At 37.9% G+C, this 23,877-nt stretch overlaps 1 protein-coding gene across 1 annotated transcript in view; it reads left to right on the top strand.

Annotated features, from left to right (window-relative positions):
- LOC128238158 (potassium voltage-gated channel subfamily H member 2-like) overlaps positions 1-21,516 on the top strand; it is a 171,027-nt gene extending 149,511 nt beyond the window's left edge. The window contains exons 11-22 of the mRNA XM_052953765.1: positions 1,046-1,245; positions 3,081-3,168; positions 3,726-3,890; positions 4,710-4,733; positions 5,252-5,314; positions 10,322-10,515; positions 13,435-13,573; positions 14,100-14,348; positions 17,018-17,130; positions 17,375-17,622; positions 17,862-18,150; positions 18,328-21,516. Coding sequence (XP_052809725.1) covers positions 1,046-1,245; positions 3,081-3,168; positions 3,726-3,890; positions 4,710-4,733; positions 5,252-5,314; positions 10,322-10,515; positions 13,435-13,573; positions 14,100-14,348; positions 17,018-17,130; positions 17,375-17,622; positions 17,862-18,150; positions 18,328-18,939 — 2,384 coding nt within the window. The 3' untranslated portion in view covers positions 18,940-21,516. The remainder of the gene's footprint in view (positions 1-1,045; positions 1,246-3,080; positions 3,169-3,725; positions 3,891-4,709; positions 4,734-5,251; positions 5,315-10,321; positions 10,516-13,434; positions 13,574-14,099; positions 14,349-17,017; positions 17,131-17,374; positions 17,623-17,861; positions 18,151-18,327) is intronic.
- Positions 21,517-23,877: the final 2,361 nt, after the last annotated feature.

Raw genomic sequence — 23,877 nt, 5'->3', positions numbered from 1 at the left:
GCTTAGAAATAAAGTTTGACCTTTGTAGATATTTTTTAACAGATCAACACCAAAATGTTCTTTTTCGCCTTACGTGAGCAAACTGCTAAAATTACACTGATGATTCACTTTTAAGAAGCCGTGTAACATTAGGGCGTATATTTATATTTTTTTCTTGTCCCCATGGTAATGTTTTTCAGATAACGTTCTGTTGTATGAAACCAGTAAAATGAAAACAGAAGCTGTTCAATGTACAATTGTCACTGCGTTTTAATGTTCCGCATTTCTTACATAATTTATACAAGATTTTTTATCCAGTTGAATGCAATACCGAGATCTAAGAATTCAGCTTCTCAGATTCAGACTTGGGAATAATTAGAACTTTAAACTTAATTATCATACAAATTGAGCTTAATAAACTACAAAAGGAGAGAAACAATAATTGAATTTCTTCAAGCTTTATTTCTGTAGTAAGGGAAACAGCGACTTGATGAAATCTTTACCTAAGAAACCCACATGTTTTTGTATATGTTAACCAAAGTGATTGTGTCAAGTATGAATGAAATTACAGCATAAACATGGAACTTTTGTCATAGAATTGATGGGCTTAAAAGTGACAAGTGATAAAATGAATGTATTGAGAGTTTGATGGTACTATACTCACAATGTTCTACAACAAACATGATGTAGTCTTGAATATTTTCTGAAGATGCAGGGAATTATTGTTTGTTAAAAATCAGAAAAGCTTTCATAAACAAAAAGACATCCCCCTCCAAAAATAGCTACTACACATTTCCCCAATTTGAACATTAAAATGTCATGAAAGTAGAATTCAGCTACAACATCTGAGCTCTTTAAATTGAAAAGGAAGATTTCCTACTCAAGTGACACAATAAATATCCTTAATTGAATAATACTAAAATTACAATTATGATTTATGAGAAAGTCTCTTTAAGAACATTAGGGACAGTGTTTCTTATCTCTAAAGTGATGTGATTGGTTTAAATTCTTTGTATTTAAAGTAAAATACAGGCGGCATTAATGACAACTTTGTTTCTTATTTCAGCGTTGATGTATGCGAGTATCTTTGGTAATGTCAGTGCCATAATCCAGCGTCTATACTCCGGGACTTCTCGGTACCACACACAGATGTTACGCATCAAGGAGTTTATACGATTCCACCAAATTCCGAACCCCCTCCGCCAACGACTGGAGGAGTACTTCCAACATGCATGGTCCTATACCAACGGCATCGACATGAATATGGTACTGACCATTAAAATTGATCTAATTATATTAGCACTGACGTTTAACATTGACCTGAATGTGTTGTTAACCATAATCATTTTAAATAATATTGTAATGACCGTGACAATTAAAATCAATATTGCACTGATCATAACTGACTAATATTTACATGGCCCTGACTTTCAACAATAAAATGTATATTATATTGACTGTTAAGAATTATATGAATATGCTAGTGGCACTGAGCATTAACATTGTTCTGAAAATGGCACAAACTGTTAACATTGACCTGAATATGGCACTAACCATTATCATTATCATGAATGTTGTACTGACCGAAATCATTAACATGAAATATGGTACTGACTTAAATAATTTAGATTAAAAGGAAACTGATCATTATCATTAACATGGATATGGAGCCTGCCAATAACATTTATACTAATATGGTACTGACAATTAACATTAACATGTATATGATATTGACTGTTAAAATTAACATGAATATGGTACTGACAATTAACATGAATATGGAACTGACCTTCACCATAAATGAGATACTGACCAATCTAAAATGAACATGGTAATGACCTCTTACATGAATATGGTACTGACCACTTACATGAACATGGTACTGACCACTTACATGAATATGGTACTGACCACTTACATGAACATGGTACTGACCACTTACATGAACACAGTACTGACCACTTACATGAACATGGTAATGACCACTTACATTAATATGGTACTGACCACTTACATGAACACGGTATTGACCACTTACATGAACATGGTACTGACCACTTACATGAACATGGTACTGACCACTTACATGAATATGGTACTGACCACTTACATGAATATGGTACTGACAATTAAAATGAACACGGTACTGACCACTTACATGAATAAGGTACTTACCACTTACATGTTCACGGTACTGACCACTAACATGAATATCATACCTTCCATTAACATTGTGTGGGGGGATCAATCTTTATGCATTTATTTGATATTACTGAAACACTTTCTCCTTTCACCCCTGATTTCATTTGTTTAAGATGATAACATAAATTGAGTTGAGTCTAGAAATCAGAAAAACACCGACATTAAAAACCTGCATGGGGCTGGTGGAAGGTGGTCCAAAACATGGGACAAAAGTTAAAATCTCCTGGTATGGTGTTTCCAGAAAAAACTAGCTTTTAAAATATTATCAATAATCTTTCAAGCCGGTCTTACATGTAAATAAACATGCAGTGTTTCACCCATAACTAAATTTGCAATCTTTAAAATTGTCTTCATATTTTTGTTGAAAATCCACATGACATTTGCATTTCAACCATTTATAACATGGTAAACACTGCTTTCAGGAAGGGATTGTTTGATATCACTGCTTTAACCTCTTAAGGCCCGTAGAGAAATCACTGCCAGACTTGGTGATCTTTTTATGCAAATTATCCCTCTAAAGACATGCTAAAATCTCATCTTTGGCATGATGTATGGTTTTGATAGGGTTCTGGGAATTGCCTTCTCTATTTGAAAGTTAGAGAACCAAGGATAGTGTGAAACAGATTTAATCATTTTCTGTTCAGTTCGGTTTCCTGCAACTAAAGCAATGAGAAATGGCCGAACACTTTTAACAAACACAAACTTATGTTTGCATCCATCTAGAGATTACTTCAAGTGTATCCATAATGAACAGATTGTTGTCAATTTGATCCTGTTTTGGGCAATACATTGGATGATCACATTTCTTTATAGAGTAAACCTTATTCTTATTTATGAAAAATATATTACTTCCCATCTGAATTGTATTTGTGATCTCCCTTGTTCTACCTTCTTTTCAGGTGCTGAAGAGCTTCCCAGAATGTCTCCAGGCTGATATATGTTTCCATCTCAACAGAACATTGCTCAGTAACTGTTCAGCATTTAGAGGTTGGAAACTTACGTTTTGGCAGATAATTAATTTATATAGTAGGATTTCATGACATATCTATGGTTACAATTTCCTATTTGTTTTAAGTATATTAAAAAGAATACATAGTTATAACGAAATGTTTAAATAGGTAAGGACCTATTACCTAGCATGGAAAATAAACTTACTGGGGAGCCAAATGAAAATCATGCCATAAAAATGACACTGCCAGGAATAAAAGCTTGTGTTTTTAGATCTGGATAGAACATGACCAAACAAGCCATGCCAGTATAGCATAGCCCCTTATGGGCCTCTTGTTGTATTTGAGGTAGCTTGACACATTTTTTATACTTTAAAACTAATGCTCAGGATACAAATAAGTTTTTACAACATTAATTTCCCTCTTTGTCACTATGTTTTTTGCCATGTGGGAATGTGGCTTTATGCTGTGATTGAGGAACCCTTTTATCTGTCGTTGTGACCTCCAACCAAACTCACGTGCCAGGCAGTGGTTGCATGAGACAACCTGCACAAACTGACAACCACTTTTAATAACCCTTAAAACATCATATTCTAGGTGCCAGTCCTGGGTGCCTGCGAGCATTATCCATGAAGTTCAAGACCACTCACGTCCCGCCTGGGGATACCCTGGTTCATCGGGGCGATATTCTTACAGCATTGTACTTTGTGTCAAGGGGATCAATCGAAATACTTAAGGACGACATTGTTGTTGCAATCCTAGGTAAAGTTTGATATCTGTGGAAGTCAAGTTTGCAAAAAGTTTCTTGACATTTGCAATGATTATAATGTTAAGAATTACATTAAGAAAGATTGAGTTTATAGTTATGTAAACTTTTTCACATTTCCGAAGCATATAATTCTTAGTTATGATTCTTGTATGAATTTCAATATCGAAAATCAATTTAAAGAATAAATAATTATTTCCTGAATGTTGGGGATTAGTGCAAATCTATTTTAAGGTGCATTTTTAACAAGTTGTTACTTGAATTACATGTTTAATGATTTTGATCAATATCATTTTTAGTAAATGAAAAAAATAATTATGTGATATGTGAACTATTAAGGGCCAAGAAAGTGAAGTGTGCAAGTCCGCCTTAGTTGTCAAGATGAGCAATTGCAAGAGAGAATTTTGTTTTTACTTATTTTGTTTTAAGTCAAGGTATTGTTATAGCCTAAGTGTCATTGGCATCGGCGTCATCATTGTTGGCGTTGTGCAAACACTTTAAAACTTGTCCATAGTTAAAAAGATGTTCCAAGATATTCATGTGAAACCTAGTACACATGTCTTCAGTGACAGTACATACTTTAGTAGCAAGGCCCATAACTCTGCCATGAATAATTGTTGAGTTATGCCCCTTTTCAGTGGAGAAAAAACAACAGGTGAGCGTTGGCCTCCGCTTAAGGTTCTCTTGTTATTATATGTTTGATTCAATGGTTGAGTCCGCAAAACTGTATTAAATTGTCACTTTTAATACAATTTTTCGATCAACCATCAATGTTAACCGAATATTGTTCATGTTTATATCTGTTACCATTTTAGCGGGGCCAGAAGATGATACAAAAGGTACTCCTGTTTTCCAAAGTTTGTTAGCATGTCTTTCTCACCAAATCCCATCGTTGTCCATTAAGTCGGTCTTTCAATTTAAGCAAAATGCTCCTCGCGAGAATTCCAGTTCCTTTAAGTCACATCAATTTGTTAGATTCTCATGAAAGTTTTCGATTTATTAAAGTTGAATCAACTCCCCCAATGACCTTACCCTGAAGAATTGTTGTTTTTTATAGGTTAAATGTATTTTATTTTACAATGATTGTGAATCAAGTTTTTGCAACATTATATTTATCACTCTCATTTGCAAGATCACGTGCAATAGTGTCAGCTGTGTTCTAGTTTAGTTATCAATAGAAAAAGAAAAGGAGATGCAAGTTTATGCTATGCTATGGCATTTTAATTTAGTATTCGATCAGTAGAATATTAAATATTTAGCATGTAAATCTTAGCAAAAAAAATAATAAAAAATCAATTCATCCGTCTGTTCACTACTTCTTACCCTGAACACGATGTATATTGGTAAACATTTTTAGGAACCACAAGGCAAAAAACAACCAAATCAACCAAAACAACAAAAACTAGTAGATCTATACCTCGTAAGTTTGAAGAGTTTGGTTTTTTTCAACCCACTTACAACTTTTATTTTATGAGCTTATCACTTAATTATGTATTTGCTTTCTTATCCAAAATTCCACCATTTTGCACCAACATTGTATTTTATGTCAAAGACAGTTTTGCTTTTTGCCAGTTTGAAATGCTAATGTTGTGTTTAAAAAGTTTATAGTTGAAATAAAACTAGTGATATAGGTGGCTGCCTCTTAGGCAAGAGGCCATGCTATCAATCCCAGACAGGGGTACCTTCTCATGGCCACTCAAAGGGACACCACTTCAAGTTTCTACCCAGGAAAAAGACTCAATAGTGGCTCATATCAGCTTTCAATCCTCAAAATCAAGTTAAAATAAATAAGCATAAGCTAGTACCTGCCACATACATCTTCAAAATTGAGTTAACATAGCACAGTGAAATCCCATCTCCTACAACCATTTTCAATAAAGTCTAAAATAAAACGGTGCCTTTGTTATAACACTTCAGAGATAATGTAAAACTTAAATGAACATCTTTGAGAATTAAAAGGCATTGCCATAAGGGTTTAACCATGTAATCAGAGAGAACAGGAACACTCTGTCAATGAGGGCATAAGTATATCATTTGAAAGAATAGGGGGCACACTGCCAGTGAGAGTGTAGCCATGTCAATAGAGAGAATAGGGGGCACGCTGTCAATGAGAATGTTACACTGTCACTAGAGAGAATAGGGGACATACTGTCAATGAGAATGTTACACTGTCACTAGAGAGAATAGGGGACATACTGTCAATGAGAATGTTACACTGTCACTAGAGAGAATAGGGGACATACTGTCAATGAGAATGTTACACTGTCACTAGAGAGAATAGGGGACATACTGTCAATGAGAATGTTACACTGTCACTAGAGAGAATAGGGGACATACTGTCAATGAGAATGTTACACTGTCACTAGAGAGAATAGGGGACATACTGTCAATGAGAATGTTACCATGTCACTAGAGAGAATAGGGGACATACTGTCAATGAGAATGTTACCCTGTCACTAGAGAGAATAGGGGACACGCTGTCGATGAGAATGTTACCATGCCACTAGAGAGAATAGGAATACACTGTCAATGAGAATGTTACCATGTCACTAGAGGGAATAGGTAACACACTGTCAATGAGAATGTTACCCTGTCACTAGAGGGAATAGGTAACACACTGTCAATGAGAATGTTTCCATGTCACTAGAGAGAATAGGTAACACACTGTCAATGAGAAAGTTACCCTGTCACTAGAGTGAATAGGGGACACGCTGTCAATGAGAATGTAGTGAGAATAGGTGACACACTGTCAATGAGAATGTTACCATGTCACTAGAAAGAATAGGTAACACACTGTCAATGAGAATGTTACCATGTCACTATAGAGAATAGGGAACATACTGTCAATGAGAATGTTACCATGCCACTAGAGAGAATAGGTGACACACTGTCAATGAGAATGTTACCATGTCACTAGAGAGAATAGGTGACACACTGTCAATGAGAATGTTACCATGTCACTAGAGAGAATAGGGGACACACTGTCAATGAGAATGTTACCATGCCACTAGAGAGAATATGTGACACACTGTCAATGAGAATGTTTCCCTGTCACTAGAGAGAATAGGTTACACACTGTCAATGAGAATGTTACCATGTCACTAGAGAGAATAGGGGACATACTGTCAATGAGAATGTTACACTGTCACTAGAGAGAATAGGGGACATACTGTCAATGAGAATGTTACACTGTCACTAGAGAGAATATGTGACACACTGTCAATGAGAATGTTACCATGTCACTAGAGAGAATAGGTTACACACTGTCAATGAGAATGTTACCCTGTCACTAGAGAGAATAGGTGACACACTGTCAATGAGAATGTTTCCCTGTCACTAGAGGGGATAGGTAACACACTGTCAATGAGAATGTTACCCTGTCACTAGAGAGAATAGGTGACACACTGTCAATGAGAATGTTACCATGCCACTAGAGAGAATAGGTGACACACTGTCAAAGAGAATGTTTCCCTGTCACTAGAGGGGATAGGTAACACACTGTCAATGAGAATGTTACCCTGTCACTAGAGGGAATAGGTGACACACTGTCAATGAGAATGTAGTGAGAATAGGTAACACACTGTCAATGAGAAAGTTACCCTGTTACTAGAGTGAATAGGGGACACGCTGTCAATGAGAATGTAGTGAGAATAGGTGACACACTGTCAATGAGAATGTTACCATGTCACTAGAGAGAATAGGTAACACACTGTCAATGAGAATGTTACCATGTCACTAGAGAGAATAGGGAACATACTGTCAATGAGAATGTTACCATGCCACTAGAGAGAATAGGTGACACACTGTCAATGAGAATGTTACCCTGTCACTAGAGGGAATAGGTAACACACTGTCAATGAGAATGTTTCCATATGTCACTTGAGAGAATAGGTAACACACTGTCAATGAGAATGTTACCCTGTCATTAGAGTGAATAGGGGACACACTGTCAATGAGAATGTTACCCTGTCACTAGAGAGAATAGGTAACACACTGTCAATGAGAATGTTTCCATATGTCACTTGAGAGAATAGGTAACACACTGTCAATGAGAATGTTACCCTGTCATTAGAGAGAATAGGTGACACACTGTCAATGAGAATGTTACCCTGTCACTAGAGGGAATAGGTAACACACTGTCAATGAGAATTTTTCCATATGTCACTTGAGAGAATAGGTTACACACTGTCAATGAGAATGTTACCCTGTCATTAGAGTGAATAGGGGACACACTGTCAATGAGAATGTTACCCTGTCACTAGAGAGAATAGGTAACACACTGTCAATGAGAATGTTTCCCTGTCACTAGAGGGAATAGGTAACACACTGTCAATGAGAATGTTTCCATGTCACTAGAGAGAATAGGTAACACACTGTCAATGAGAATTTTTCCATATGTCACTAGAGAGAATAGGTTACACACTGTCAAAGAGAATGTTACCCTGTCACTAGAGTGAATAGGGGACACACTGTTGATGAAAATGTTACCATGTCACAAGAGAGAATAGGGAACACACTGTCAATGAGAATGTTACCCTGTCACTAGAGGGAATAGGTGACACACTGTCAATGAGAATGTTACCATGTCACTAGAGAGAATAGGTTACACACTCTCAACGAGAATGTTACCCTGTCACTAGAGGGAATAGGTGACACACTGTCAATGAGAATGTTACCCTGTCACTAGAGGGAATAGGTAGCACACTGTCAATGAGAAAGTTACCATGCCACTAGAGAGAATTGGGGGCACACTGTCAATGAGAATGTTACCATGTAACATGAGAAAGTAGGTAACATACTTTCAATGGGAATGTGATTTTATTAGAAAGGATATTACTGGTAACACATTGATGATATAAATTTTATCATCCTTTATGATATTTAAGATACCATTTTGTCCATGTTTATGCCTTATAAGATAATAGGTAGCTGGGCTCTTAATAGTTATCATGCTCCGTGAGGAAATATGAATAACATTGTCCATATGGAAAACTCATCATGTCAAATGAGAGAATGGAAGCACATGTTTGCCTCATTCATAGGATAATAGGTAACATTGCCCATTCCACTGACATTAGTTGTTATAATTACATGGTGGATGAAAATGGAATTCATAAAAATGAGTTAGAATGTCAACCAGCCATTTAATTGTCAAGGGGAATGTTAGGATTTCAGACAATATGCGATGAACCATCCACTGTTTTAAATGTTTGAATGATGCTGCCTTGAATTACCATTTACTAAATTAAATGTCTTCCAGCATGATGCTGCTTCCTGTTCTTTTAATGGGTTGAGCAATGTTTTTGATGTGTGTCTTTTAAGATTTGTAATATTAAAATACTAATAACTATCAACTATGGTGTTTTTATTCAAAGGGTTCAAACATCACTTTGTACTGGTCTGTTAATTTGTTAATAACATGGCACTTAAATGAGTGCCATTTTAAATTTTACAAATGAGGGCCATTTTAACTTGTAAATGAGGGCCATTTTAACTTGTAAATGAGGGCCATTTTAACTTATAAATGAGGGCCATTTTAACTTGTAAATGAGGGCCATTTTAACTTGTAAATGAGGGCCATTTTAACTTAAGTTTTATTTATGAATTCCATTTTATCTTTTACAAATGGAAGTTATTTAAACTATTACAAATGAGTGCCATTTTCTATGATATACAATACTTTCAAAGAACATACTGGAATATTTTTCGTTTAAGATCAAAGTAAAGTTGATCCTATCTAATTCATTAGCCGTTCTCTAATATTGAAGTATACATTTATTAGTTAGTTCTTACATATGATAGTAAAAAACAGTTCTACAGTTTTGTGCAGCGTTTCCATGCCTACAACTGTTTTGCAGGCCATTACGCTAAAATGGTAACAGTTATCATTTAATAAAAAATAGGTCAATGAACAGTCATTTTGATTGTTAAAAATTCAACTACATTATCAATTGCTATGCACAAATTGGTCTTGTTTTTGTTTTTTACATTTTAACTCTTTCCAATTAGTAGATATTTGCAATTTTTATTATCTGGAAGACTTTGGACACATCTTAATGAAATGAATGACTTTATTACTATGAAATTCATTAGCTACACACTTACTAGATGTTTTGTTTCATAGAATTCAGATCTTCCTTTTTGACAGTAACCTGTTTGATGCAATTGAAATTATTTTTAGGTGCACAATTTAATAAACTATCAATTGTGATTTAAAAAATGCCACTCAAAAGCTTTGGAAATATATTTGGAAAAGTTCTTATTTTTTCTAAATTAAGTGTTAGATATTTATGAATTTAAAAAAAGACTTTTATTTGGTAAAAAACATACATAGACATTTATATAAGGAAAAAAGAAAATGACAATTAAAAGGATCTTTTTAAAAACTAGAGCTAGAAAAAGAAGAAACTATTGTGTATATTGTCAGGTAAGGACGATGTGTTCGGAGAGAACATCTGTAAGTACAAGACGGTCGGGAAGTCAAGCTGTAATGTGCGAGCCCTCACATACTGCGACCTTCACAAAATACATCGGGATGACCTGCTTGAAATACTCGAGATGTACCCAGAGTTTGCCGAACACTTTGTGCTGAATTTGGAAGTCACCTTTGACCTACGGGATGTAAGTTGTTCATTTTCTCATTATTTTGCTTATTTTATATGATTATTATACAGTTAGGGTCTTAATACAGATATATTAATATAGATGCTGTTGGCTAGTTTGTATGAATTCAGTCTTATGCTGTTGGCTAGTTTGTATGAATTCAGTCTTATGCTGTTGGCTAGTTTGTATGAATTCAGTCTTATGCTGTTGTCTAGTTTGTATGAATTCAGTCTTATGCTGTTGGCTAGTTTGTATGAATTCAGTCTTATGCTGTTGGCTAGTTTGTATGAATTCAGTCTTATGCTGTTGGCTTGTTTGTATGAATTCAGTCTTATGCTGTTGGCTTGTTTGTATGAATTCAGTCCTATGCTGTTGGCTAGTTTGTATGAATTCAGTCCTATGCTGTTGGCTAGTTTGTATGAATTCAGTCCTATGCTGTTGGCTTGTTTGTATGAATTCAGTCCTAAGCTGTTGGCTAGTTTGTATGAATTCAGTCCTATGCTGTTGGCTAGTTTGTATGAATTCAGTCCTATGCTGTTGGCTAGTTTGTATGAATTCAGTCCTATGCTGTTGGCTAGTTTGTATGAATTCAGTCCTATGCTGTTGGCTAGTTTGTATGAATTCAGTCCTATGCTGTTGGCTAGTTTGTATGAATTCAGTCCTATGCTGTTGGCTAGTTTGTATGAATTCAGTCCTATGCTGTTGGCTAGTTTGTATGAATTCAGTCCTATGCTGTTGGCTAGTTTGTATGAATTCAGTCCTATGCTGTTGGCTAGTTTGTATGAATTCAGTCCTATGCTGTTGGCTAGTTTGTATGAATTCAGTCCTATGCTGTTGGCTAGTTTGTATGAATTCAGTCCTATGCTGTTGGCTAGTTTGTATGAATTCAGTCTTATGCTGTTGGCTAGTTTGTATGAATTCAGTCTTATGCTGTTGGCTAGTTTGTATGAATTCAGTCTTATGCTGTTGGCTAGTTTGTATGAATTCAGTCTTATGCTGTTGGCTAGTTTGTATGAATTCAGTCTTATGCTGTTGGCTAGTTTGTATGAATTCAGTCTTATGCTGTTGGCTAGTTTGTATGAATTCAGTCTTATGCTGTTGGCTAGTTGGTATGAATTCAGTCTTATGCTGTTGGCTAGTTTGTATGAATTCAGTCTTATGCTGTTGGCTAGTTTGTATGAATTCAGTCTTATGCTGTTGGCTAGTTGGTATGAATTCAGTCTTATGCTGTTGGCTAGTTGGTATGAATTCAGTCTTATGCTGTTGGCTAGTTGGTATGAATTCAGTCTTATGCTGTTGGCTAGTTGGTATGAATTCAGTCTTATGCTGTTGGCTAGTTGGTATGAATTCAGTCTTATGCTGTTGGCTAGTTGGTATGAATTCAGTCTTATGCTGTTGGCTAGTTGGTATGAATTCAGTCTTATGCTGTTGGCTAGTTGGTATGAATTCAGTCTTATGCTGTTGGCTAGTTTGTATGAATTCAGTCTTATGCTGTTGGCTAGTTTGTATGAATTCAGTCTTATGCTGTTGGCTAGTTTGTATGAATTCAGTCTTATGCTGTTGGCTAGTTTGTATGAATTCAGTCTTATGCTGTTGGCTAGTTTGTATGAATTCAGTCTTATGCTGTTGGCTAGTTTGTATGAATTCAGTCTTATGCTGTTGGCTAGTTTGTATGAATTCAGTCTTATGCTGTTGGCTAGTTTGTATGAATTCAGTCTTATGCTGTTGGCTAGTTTGTATGAATTCAGTCTTATGCTGTTGGCTAGTTTGTATGAATTCAGTCTTATGCTGTTGGCTAGTTTGTATGAATTCAGTCTTATGCTGTTGGCTAGTTTGTATGAATTCAGTCTTATGCTGTTGGCTAGTTTGTATGAATTCAGTCTTATGCTGTTGGCTAGTTTGTATGAATTCAGTCTTATGCTGTTGGCTAGTTTGTATGAATTCAGTCTTATGCTGTTGGCTAGTTTGTATGAATTCAGTCTTATGCTGTTGGCTAGTTTGTATGAATTCAGTCTTATGCTGTTGGCTAGTTCGTATGAATTCAGTCTTATGCTGTTGGCTAGTTCGTATGAATTCAGTCTTATGCTGTTGGCTAGTTCGTATGAATTCAGTCTTATGCTGTTGGCTAGTTCGTATGAATTCAGTCTTATGCTGTTGGCTAGTTCGTATGAATTCAGTCTTATGCTGTTGGCTAGTTCGTATGAATTCAGTCTTATGCTGTTGGCTAGTTCGTATGAATTCAGTCTTATGCTGTTGGCTAGTTCGTATGAATTCAGTCTTATGCTGTTGGCTAGTTCGTATGAATTCAGTCTTATGCTGTTGGCTAGTTCGTATGAATTCAGTCTTATGCTGTTGGCTAGTTCGTATGAATTCAGTCTTATGCTGTTGGCTAGTTCGTATGAATTCAGTCTTATGCTGTTGGCTAGTTCGTATGAATTCAGTCTTATGCTGTTGGCTAGTTCGTATGAATTCAGTCTTATGCTGTTGGCTAGTTCGTATGAATTCAGTCTTATGCTGTTGGCTAGTTCGTATGAATTCAGTCTTATGCTGTTGGCTAGTTCGTATGAATTCAGTCTTATGCTGTTGGCTAGTTGGTATGAATTCAGTCTTATGCTGTTGGCTAGTCTGTATGAATTCAGTCTTATGCTGTTGGCTAGTTTGTATGAATTCAGTCTTATGCTGTTGTGATAGATGAAAACCAAAACAACCAAAATTAAACACTGCCTAACATGGGCTCTAGTCTAAGGCCCCCTAGGAGTAGATGAAAATGTTGTTGTGGTGACTGATCAGATGAATGTGTATCCCATAAAAACAGCCCATCACAGTCAAACCACATTGGCTCGAACTAGATGTAAAGGACAATTTTCTTTAAACTGAATGTAAGAATTCATGCTTGGCTTGAACTCCCCAAGGCTTAATTATGCCTGTATTTTCCAGCACACACTAGCAGGCCAGGAAGAAGAAATCAGTTCAACCTTCTGGATCGGTCGCACCGCTGAGGACGACCAGTCGCCACAGAAACCAAAGAACCTTCGCAAGCGAAGAGCTAAAACTAAATCAAACATCGAACCTGTTTGTAAGTTTTGTGTTTTTCAGATGTTCGAAGTTTTTTTTAGCAATGGAAAGCCTATGAGACTATTTTCAATTGAGATTATGTTAAAGAGAAATTGGATTGTTACTAAGAATGTGTTATCTAAGCTTGTTACATCTATTGTTACATCTGGCCCCAATTTCTCGAAACTTCTTAAGCTTAACAGGCTTAAGTCGCTTATTTCAAGTAGCCATAATACATACGGAAAATGGATTTTGATAAACGAAAAATGTTTTTTTCTGATAATCATACAGATTATTCCTACATAATTTCTAAAAATTCTTGAAGAAGTAAACATAACACATTTTATAGAACAACAAAAATAGTGAGATTAGCTTAATCCTGTTATAAGGGACTTAAGAAGTTTCGGGAAATTGGGGCCAGTCTTCTTAATTAAGAAAGTAAATTTGTTTAAAGAAGTGTTTTTAAATCTTTAACTGAAATGAATAGTTCATACTGAGATGTAAACATACTTTATCAGAAAAATATTTTAAATCTGTTCTTAATACAGATGACGAGCATGAAGGCTATCATTTCCGGCCACGGCGTATACGTAGGATACGTCAGGTCACCGAGCCCGGACCAACGGTCTCCATGTTTGAAGACTCATCTGATGAGGAGATTCGACAGAGTGGAGTCGGAATTCTGGAGTTCTCCCCCTTGAAGGCGGGACTGGATGTGACGCCAGTGAATTTAGACTTCGGGCACAGTCACCATGTGGATAATGATAGAAAGCGTTCCTCTGGATTGTCTTTTACTGGTAATAATTTCTAAAATTATATTACAAAGAAATTGGATAAAAAAATATTAAGAAGACTTATGGAATTGATTAGTTGCCTTATTTTTTTTATACAAAATATTACCAATATAAATGTGTCATATAAATATTGTGTAATTTACACTTATTAGAGCCATCCCAGTATGTGTTAAAGACCCCCTGAATGATAGCATGTTTGACAGAGGGATCAATTTGAAGGCATGCTGTAAGTCAAGTGGAGTAACTAGGCAAATATTGACCATGACAACAAAAACATTTTCTGATATATTTTTTAATTATGTTCTGAATTATATATGAAGTTCATTATTATTTTAAACCTATAACCATATGTAATTGTTTACGAATGGGGAGATGATCATCCACAAACATGTATGTGAAAAAAGTATTGTTCAAAAATATAAAGGTGGTGCACTGTGTTTGAGTTCACATTGACATCTATTGAGGTCAAGGGTCAAGGTCATTGGGCCATGATGAGGAACATTCTCAAGTCTGAGAACAGACTCAAGTGGTGATACTGCAAATTTTCATTTCATTTTAACTCAATCAATGATAATGATAATGAAATTGGTTTAATATTATTACTATGGTACAATTTTTGGTAGAACAGGTGGAATAAAGATGATTATTTTAAATTTAACCCTGCACTTGACACTTTATCCTACAATAATCAAACTTGGTAGAAATACTGATCATAAACAGATCTTTGGTCGAAGTGGTCCCTTTGACATTAAAATTCTTATATACTTTGGATTGACAATGATGGGTGCCACTTACAGGTCACATTTGATCATTATTTGGGACCCTAATTATGATAAATTTGGCCTTATATATATTTGATAAAAGTTCCTGTAAGTCCAGAGAATTCCGCTTATGGGGCCGTCACACCATGACGTTCTTGTCAGCGTTCTATGACGTTTGAGGAAACGTTGGTAGTCGCCCATGGTCGCTGGGATAGCGCCAGAAGAGCGTTGTGTGAATGTCAGTGATCTCCGGGAATCGACGGAGAACGCTGGTCCAGAAAAAAAGTTTTGAACATACACAAAAGTTCTGACTGAGACCAGCATTCTTCAACATTTAATTTTAAACGCTGAAGAACGTTTAAGAACATTCGTGGAACGTTTTACTAACATTCGTCGAGCGCTGCACGTGTTCGGCTATCGTTAGTCAGTCATTACTCTAGCGTTACTTGGTTGGTACTAATCATTTGCTTTGCAGTGAACGACTCACTGGCGACCTGTCAACGCGACGCTGAACGGTCCCGTAGCGCACACAGCGTGTGACTAAAGTCAAACGAACGTCCTTTTGGTGTCCATTAAGCGTCATTCGAGCATTTCCCAAACCTCCATGCATATGGGTTATACCGATGCTTTGTAAGCAAGGTTCATTTGATTTTGGGCTACCGTAGAGAGCACCTACTAAGGAAGATGCAGAAAGACAAAGGAGGCTAAATATGCTTGCTATAGCGCAGCATGAAGTAGACGTACTGAGCTTGAACATAGCTGAACACATCGAGGGACCTCACCCGCAGAAAAGAAGACCCCGACGAAGACGACAGTGCTGGACTAAATCATGGATATTAAGGCGTCAAGAGTTTGATCTGTACGACCAACTCATGGTTTAGCTTCGCAAGGAAGATGTCAATTCCTTCACGAACTTCATGCGCATGCCACCTTATATGTTTGATGAGATCCTTGGACGTGTCAGAGACGAAGCAGCACACCTTTTACCGGGAGCCCCTCAAACCTGGCCTGAAACTGGCGGTGACACTGCGACATTTGGCCTCTCGATCTAAGTATGCTGACATGAAGTTTGGGTCGGCGTTCCATCCAACACAATCTCCGTCCTAGTCCGTGAAGTGTGCCGGGCGATCGTTGACGAGTATCTGGATGCGGTGATGACCCCTCCAAGCACAGGTCCTGAAGCCAACCAGTTCATGACAAGGTGGAACTTCCCTCATTGTTCCTGTAATCTGTCTCCTGTGAGTTCCACAGCAGTTCGTTTTTGCGCAAAAACTCCACCAGACTATCCTCAACCGCCCGGTCCAGGATCCTGCAATCCTTTCTCTGCTTCTTCCCTCTCTTTGCTAGGATCGGACCGTCTTCATTGGGGTTTTCAGGGTGTTTAGGGTCTTCAGAGGGTGTCACATGGTGCGTTACTTCTCGGATGAGCTCTTCCTCCTGGTGTTCTTCTTCGTCCGAAGACATTGCTTGTGAAAGAGGCTTTGCATTCTTCTTACCTGCAGCGCTAGTAGCAGAAGCCCCCATCCCACCCTTTTATCGTCTTTTATTCTGTCGTTATTCACACATTAGTCACACGCTCAACACGCTCGTCTAACGTTGACAAATCGTTCGTCGCACGCCAGTGGCACGTTAGCACACGCTAAAGGTTTTCAGGGGTATCTTACTTGGTCGCTGTTACATGCTTCCCGTGCGTTAGACACATGCTAGTCATGCATTAGGCACATGTTAATCACACGCCAGATGTGTCATCCTCATTTTAGAACGCTCAAAAATTGAACGATTGAAATGTTCAGAGAACGTTGACCAGAACGTCATGGGGTGCCGGCCCCATTAAAAGCTAATATTTGTTAAAGATTTCTTGCAATTAGTAACCACAGTTGATGTTATTTTTAACAAATTGTGATTTTTCAGGAGCACTGACAAGTGTCAATCACCTGGTGAACTTCTCCAAATGCCGTGCCGACAGGCGGGAGACGGACACAGCACCGTTACTACGGGAATCCGTATCACCTGACACTCAAAGGGTGAGAAAAATGATCTGTGGTCAATGTATTGTACACAAGCTGCAGCCTAGCACAAACTGCTAATTGTAGATTGCAATGAGTACTTTAACAATATTGATAAGCATATTACTTTTATTAACATCGTATCACAGCTGAATATTATGACAAGCACCAGTGTTCTTAGGTGTACATGAGTAAAGACCTGTACCTGAGTATAAGATTATATCAATATGGTGGAGATATATGACATATCTGTTCCTTGCAGCCGAAGGTGACATCCAGCTCCAGTATGCCCAAGTCCACATCCAGTATGACGCTGCCCCTGTCTACTCCCTCAAGCCACTCCCCATTTGACGATATGAATCAGGGGCTATCCCATGGCCCCCTCCCCTCCTGCCAGCCCGGGGACCACAACCAAATGGGTGGTCACCTGGAACATGGGCACGAGATTCACAAGATGGAGGCATTGCAGCATGCCAGTGATGTGGACCACAGGATTGACATGTTGGGCAAGTGAGTGCATACTTTACCTCCATTCTTGGGCTTGGTAGCCATTTTTATATGTATTTGAAAACTCTTCCAGTAAAGGCTCATCTATAGCACATAACAGTAATAATATCATTGCAACTATTAGTAATGATATGGTTTAACTCATAAAAGAAATCAATGGAATGGAACTGTGCACAGTAATGTTATGGAAATCTTAACCCACATTATGTTCTGTGTTCAAAAAGATAACTGTTACATTTCAGCCAATTGGCAAGACTGGAGTTAAAGCTGAGTTCAGATATCACAATGATCCTGTCCCTTCTTCAACAACACATGCAGCAAACCCAGCATCCACATGAAGCCCAAGGGCCTCCCGACCCACCTCAACCCCCTGGAGGAGCCTTACACGCCACCAGACCCCTTGGGGAGCCTCCCAGCCCACCATGTGAGGGGCCTCCCCCTAACAGCCCCTCAGATGAACAACCCCAGTCTCTGATTCAGCCTGCAGTAGAGCTCGACCTTACGCAGACTGACGGTCTCCCTAATGTATTGGTATGTTTGTGATATAAGCAGCAGATTTCAAGAAATGTTACAGATAAACCAGGCAATTAATATTACAGAGGAGTAAGTTGATTTCAAAGAAATCATGTGTGAAACTTCTATCATTATTGAAAGCAATTGCAACAATAATTAAAATGTCACTAACAGTACTGCTTACCTTGGTTTCAGATCAAGCCACAGAGTGTAAGTGATGAGTCATTATGGGAACGGCAGTCCAGAAACACAACGCTACCTGCCAGATTGAAAGATTTAAACAGGCATTCCTACCCTAGTGACAGCCAAACACATCCATCATTCCTTTCCCTCAGCCAATCGGATTCTTTCGCTAAGACACTTCCTTCCAGTTTGGACCAATCAGAAAGTAGGCAGGCTGTTCTCAGCCAATCAGTAAGCACTCCAAATGTTGAAGATGATACTCAAATGACCTCTTTGTCTGAAGATCAAACTTGTGATGATCTGCAGCACAGTTTACATTGTGATCAAATTTCAGACAATTTAGATGAGAAAGACTCGGATAATGATCAAGTGTCTGGTGAATTTGAAATGCAAGCGGCTGGTGACTATGATTACCACGCGGACCAGGATTTGTTAGATTTTGGTTCTGGTGATGAACTTTTAGGAAATGAACTTGTCGAATCTCGAACTTCTGTTCCAAAGATGTCACATGACCAATCAGGTTTTGATAGACAATCGTCATGTGATGAAACTGACCAATCAAAAAACATATCTGTACCAAGTCATGGAACTCCTAGTCGAAACACAAAAAACACAGCAGTGTAGCATAGTAGAGTGTTTACATGCCAATGTCATGTACATATACGTTGATATTTTGTAATTTTTACACAGCAAGTCATGAAATGTATAAACGGTTTGAAAATATAGTTAAATTCTTTCTGTAAATAAGAAAGCTCACTAAATGCATAGATAACACAGTATAATATAAATGTTGGAAGTAATCTAATTGCAGACTACTGTCAGAAGTTAACTTATTACTGACCACTTCTGTCAGAAGTTATGTAATTGCAGAATACTGTCAGAAGTAAAGTTTTTGCAGACTGCTTTTACAAGTCATCCAATTGCCAACTTATGTCAGAAGTTATCTAATTGCAGACTACTGTCAGAAGTTATCTAATTGCAGAATGCTGTCAGAAGTTATCTAATTGCCAACTACTCTCAGAAGTTAACTAATTACTGACCAATTCTGTCAGAAGTTTTGTAATTGCAGAATACTGTCAGAAGCAAAGTTTTTGCAGACTGCTTTTACAAGTCATCCAATTGCCAACTTATGTCAGATGTAATGCAATTGCAGACTACTGTCAGAAGTTATCTAATTGCAGAATGCTGTCAGAAGTTATCTAATTGCAGACTACTGTCAGAAGTTATCTAATTGCAGACAACTGTCAGAAGTTATCTAATTGCAGGCTTCTGTCAGAAGTAATTTAATTGTGGACTACTGATATGATATCTTTTAAAACAATGTAAATGTTTTAGTGTGTTAACCTAGTATATAAGATCACAGAACAAAATGTGTTAGTAAGCCATTGCAACAGATTGGAAAAATATCACAGAACAGATCTGTTTGTTAGCCAATATTTTTTTTGCAGTGCAAGTTTTCTTAGTTAATAGCCAAGTATGTAATTATATAAAATATAATAGACCCAGAACAGCTAGCAGACTAAAATGTGATTATATATTTCACTTCATTTCTAACACACTTGAGCTTGAAACGCTAAAGGTGAGCTACTGTGGTCATCAAATGTTTGGCATCCTTTGTCCAGTGTTAAAACATTAAACATCTACGAAACCCCATGAACCAGAGAGATGATGTTTGGTATGTAGCCTCAGGTAGTGGTCCTTTTACCAAGAATTTTCAAATTATGTCCCTTGGGACAAAAGCGGCCTGCCCCATGGGTCACAAGTTTTCTATATACTTATATAGTAAAATCTTTGAAAATCTTCTCTGAAACTGCAAGGCCTAGATCCTAGGTATTTCGTATGAAGCCTCATGTAGTGGTCCTTTAGTTGAAAATCATACTGGAGAGTACCAGATTTCAATAAAAATAAGTTTGTGAAACATACCTGCAATAATGTGTGATTTACAAAATATGTTCATGTTTATTCAGAACTAAGAATGTGATATAGCTTGCAGATATTTACAGTAAGCACAGTTTAAAAAATGATTGGATATGAAAAGGTTCTGGTTGTGACCTCATTTGAACTATATTGCATAATAATCATATTAATAAGAAAGTATGATTAACTACATGGGAGGGGACTTAAATATAAAATACTTAATATATTCAACTTCTGGTTAGATGAAACAACATAATCATATCCAACCATATATCATTATCAATCAATATATACCTCAGATTTTGCAGTAACCCTAACCCTAACCCTAACCCTAACCATTGGCATTCATACTCAAACTCTTTGGTTCCTCAGCATTGTGATGTATTTTTGTGCATATACAAGTCTTTTGTTTTATGAACATTTTAATGATTCTTATTTCCTTACAGTATTGCCACAGATTATTGGTCTAAATATGTAAATATTTTGTTATGCTCTCTTTGTTTAAGCTTTGGTTGAAATTGGTACAGATTTATAAACACTAAAATTGTGTTCACATTCACATGAAATTGAATTTGGTGGACATAGTAGAATAACATACTAGGACACATGTATGGTAAAATCTGAGTACCACCATTTACTATGCTGTCCATTTTACTCTGTTATACGTTAACAATATAACATAACTCCTTTCATCAACCATAAAATTACTTGGCAACCACCTACTTTCTAAGCAAGCAGGAACATCTTTAATAACCACTGACTAGTTGGTCATTATAATCAGATGAGCAATATGGGGCCATTTTTAGCCCAATTGTTTTACTGATACTAGTTTGGGAACTGAAACCTTCCATGAATGCCAGATTGGTAAAAATGTATAGTACTAAGTCTGTGGAATAAGGATGTCTGATTTAACATTAGAAAAATTGGAAAAATTACATTAATTTTCTAGCTTTATTAAATACTATATTTGTCCCAATATAAGTTCATGATCAATTAGATGCACAAGGGACTTTTCCAAGACAGTTTGTCCTGAACCTTTTAAATGCCTATCCAGATTAAAAACGTAAAACAACAGCTTAATTTTATTGCTGTAAAATGTATCCAGTGCACACTTAGTTGAAAGCATACCTGCTGACACCACTACTGTAAACTAGTGAACTACTGTTTGGTTATGTATCACCAATATTTAATTTGCTGACAAATTCTGATAAGATTGTTAGTGCTAATGTGTCAGACGCCAGCAAGACACTACTGTGTAACAAGTTTGCTATCAACAAGAGTAAGTCAAAAACAAAAGCTACAGCAGCTGTAAATTTATAGCTACGGCTGTATTGTATGGCTACGGCTGTATTGTATGGCTACGGCTGTATTGTATAGCTACGGCTGTATTGTATGGCTACGGCTGTATTGTATGGCTACGGCTGTATTGTATAGCTACGGCTGTATTGTATAGCTACGGCTGTATTGTATGGCTACGGCTGTATTGTATAGCTACGGCTGTATTGTATGGCTACGGCTGTATTGTATGGCTACGGCTGTATTGTATGGCTACGGCTGTATTGTATGGCTACGGCTGTATTGTATAGCTACGGCTGTATTGTATGGCTACGGCTGTATTGTATGGCTACGGCTGTATTGTATAGCTACGGCTGTATTGTATGGCTACGGCTGTATTGTATAGCTACGGCTGTATTGTATAGCTACGGCTGTATTGTATAGCTACGGCTGTATTGTATAGCTACGGCTGTATTGTATAGCTACGGCTGTATTGTATGGCTACGGCTGTATTGTATGGCTACGGCTGTATTGTATGGCTACGGCTGTAGTGTATGGCTACGGCTGTATTGTATGGCTACGGCTGTATTGTATGGCTACGGCTGTAGTGTATGGCTACGGCTGTATTGTATGGCTACGGCTGTATTGTATGGCTACGGCTGTATTGTATAGCTACGGCTGTATTGTATGGCTACGGCTGTATTGTATGGCTACGGCTGTATTGTATAGCTACGGCTGTATTGTATGGCTACGGCTGTATTGTATGGCTACGGCTGTATTGTATGGCTACGGCTGTATTGTATGGCTACGGCTGTATTGTATGGCTACGGCTGTATTGTATGGCTACGGCTGTATTGTATGGCTACGGCTGTATTGTATGGCTACGGCTGTATTGTATAGCTACGGCTGTATTGTATGGCTACGGCTGTATTGTATGGCTACGGCTGTATTGTATGGCTACGGCTGTATTGTATGGCTACGGCTGTATTGTATGGCTACGGCTGTATTGTATGGCTACGGCTGTATTGTATGGCTACGGCTGTATTGTATGGCTACGGCTGTATTGTATGGCTACGGCTGTATTGTATGGCTACGGCTGTATTGTATGGCTACGGCTGTATTGTATGGCTACGGCTGTATTGTATGGCTACGGCTGTATTGTATGGCTACGGCTGTATTGTATGGCTACGGCTGTATTGTATGGCTACGGCTGTATTGTATGGCTACGGCTGTATTGTATGGCTACGGCTGTATTGTATGGCTACGGCTGTATTGTATGGCTACGGCTGTATTGTATGGCTACGGCTGTATTGTATGGCTACGGCTGTATTGTATGGCTACGGCTGTATTGTATGGCTACGGCTGTATTGTATGGCTACGGCTGTATTGTATGGCTACGGCTGTATTGTATGGCTACGGCTGTATTGTATGGCTACGGCTGTATTGTATGGCTACGGCTGTATTGTATGGCTACGGCTGTATTGTATGGCTACGGCTGTATTGTATGGCTACGGCTGTATTGTATGGCTACGGCTGTATTGTATGGCTACGGCTGTATTGTATGGCTACGGCTGTAGTGTATGGCTACGGCTGTAGTGTATGGCTACGGCTGTAGTGTATGGCTACGGCTGTAGTGTATGGCTACGGCTGTATTGTATGGCTACGGCTGTATTGTATGGCTACGGCTGTATTGTATGGCTACGGCTGTATTGTATGGCTACGGCTGTATTGTATGGCTACGGCTGTATTGTATGGCTACGGCTGTAGTGTATGGCTACGGCTGTATTGTATGGCTACGGCTGTAGTGTATGGCTACGGCTGTAGTGTATGGCTACGGCTGTAGTGTATGGCTACGGCTGTAGTGTATGGCTACGGCTGTATTGTATGGCTACGGCTGTAGTGTATGGCTACGGCTGTAGTGTATGGCTACGGCTGTATTGTATGGCTACGGCTGTATTGTATGGCTACGGCTGTATTGTATGGCTACGGCTGTATTGTATGGCTACGGCTGTATTGTATGGCTACGGCTGTATTGTATGGCTACGGCTGTAGTGTATGGCTACGGCTGTATTGTATGGCTACGGCTGTAGTGTATGGCTACGGCTGTATTGTATGGCTACGGCTGTATTGTATGGCTACGGCTGTAGTGTATAGCTACGGCTGTATTGTACAGCTACGGCTGTTTTTGAAAGCTGTAACTACATGAGAATTCAACAACTTTTAATATACCGCTGTAGCTATATGTGTTAGGTCACTTGGTACGCCCTAGGGAACAGGGCAAGTTGTTTAGGATAAATATATATCTGGTGTTTTATGGAAGTAGAAATGCAGGCATTAGAATGGAAATCATCGACTCATTCAGCAATACAT

The sequence above is a fragment of the Mya arenaria genome, chromosome 1 (genome assembly GCF_026914265.1).
Source record: "Mya arenaria isolate MELC-2E11 chromosome 1, ASM2691426v1".
NCBI lineage: Eukaryota > Metazoa > Mollusca > Bivalvia > Myida > Myidae > Mya > Mya arenaria.
The sequence above is the reverse complement of the archived record's forward strand: the minus strand, read 5'-3'. Positions and strand labels throughout refer to the sequence as shown.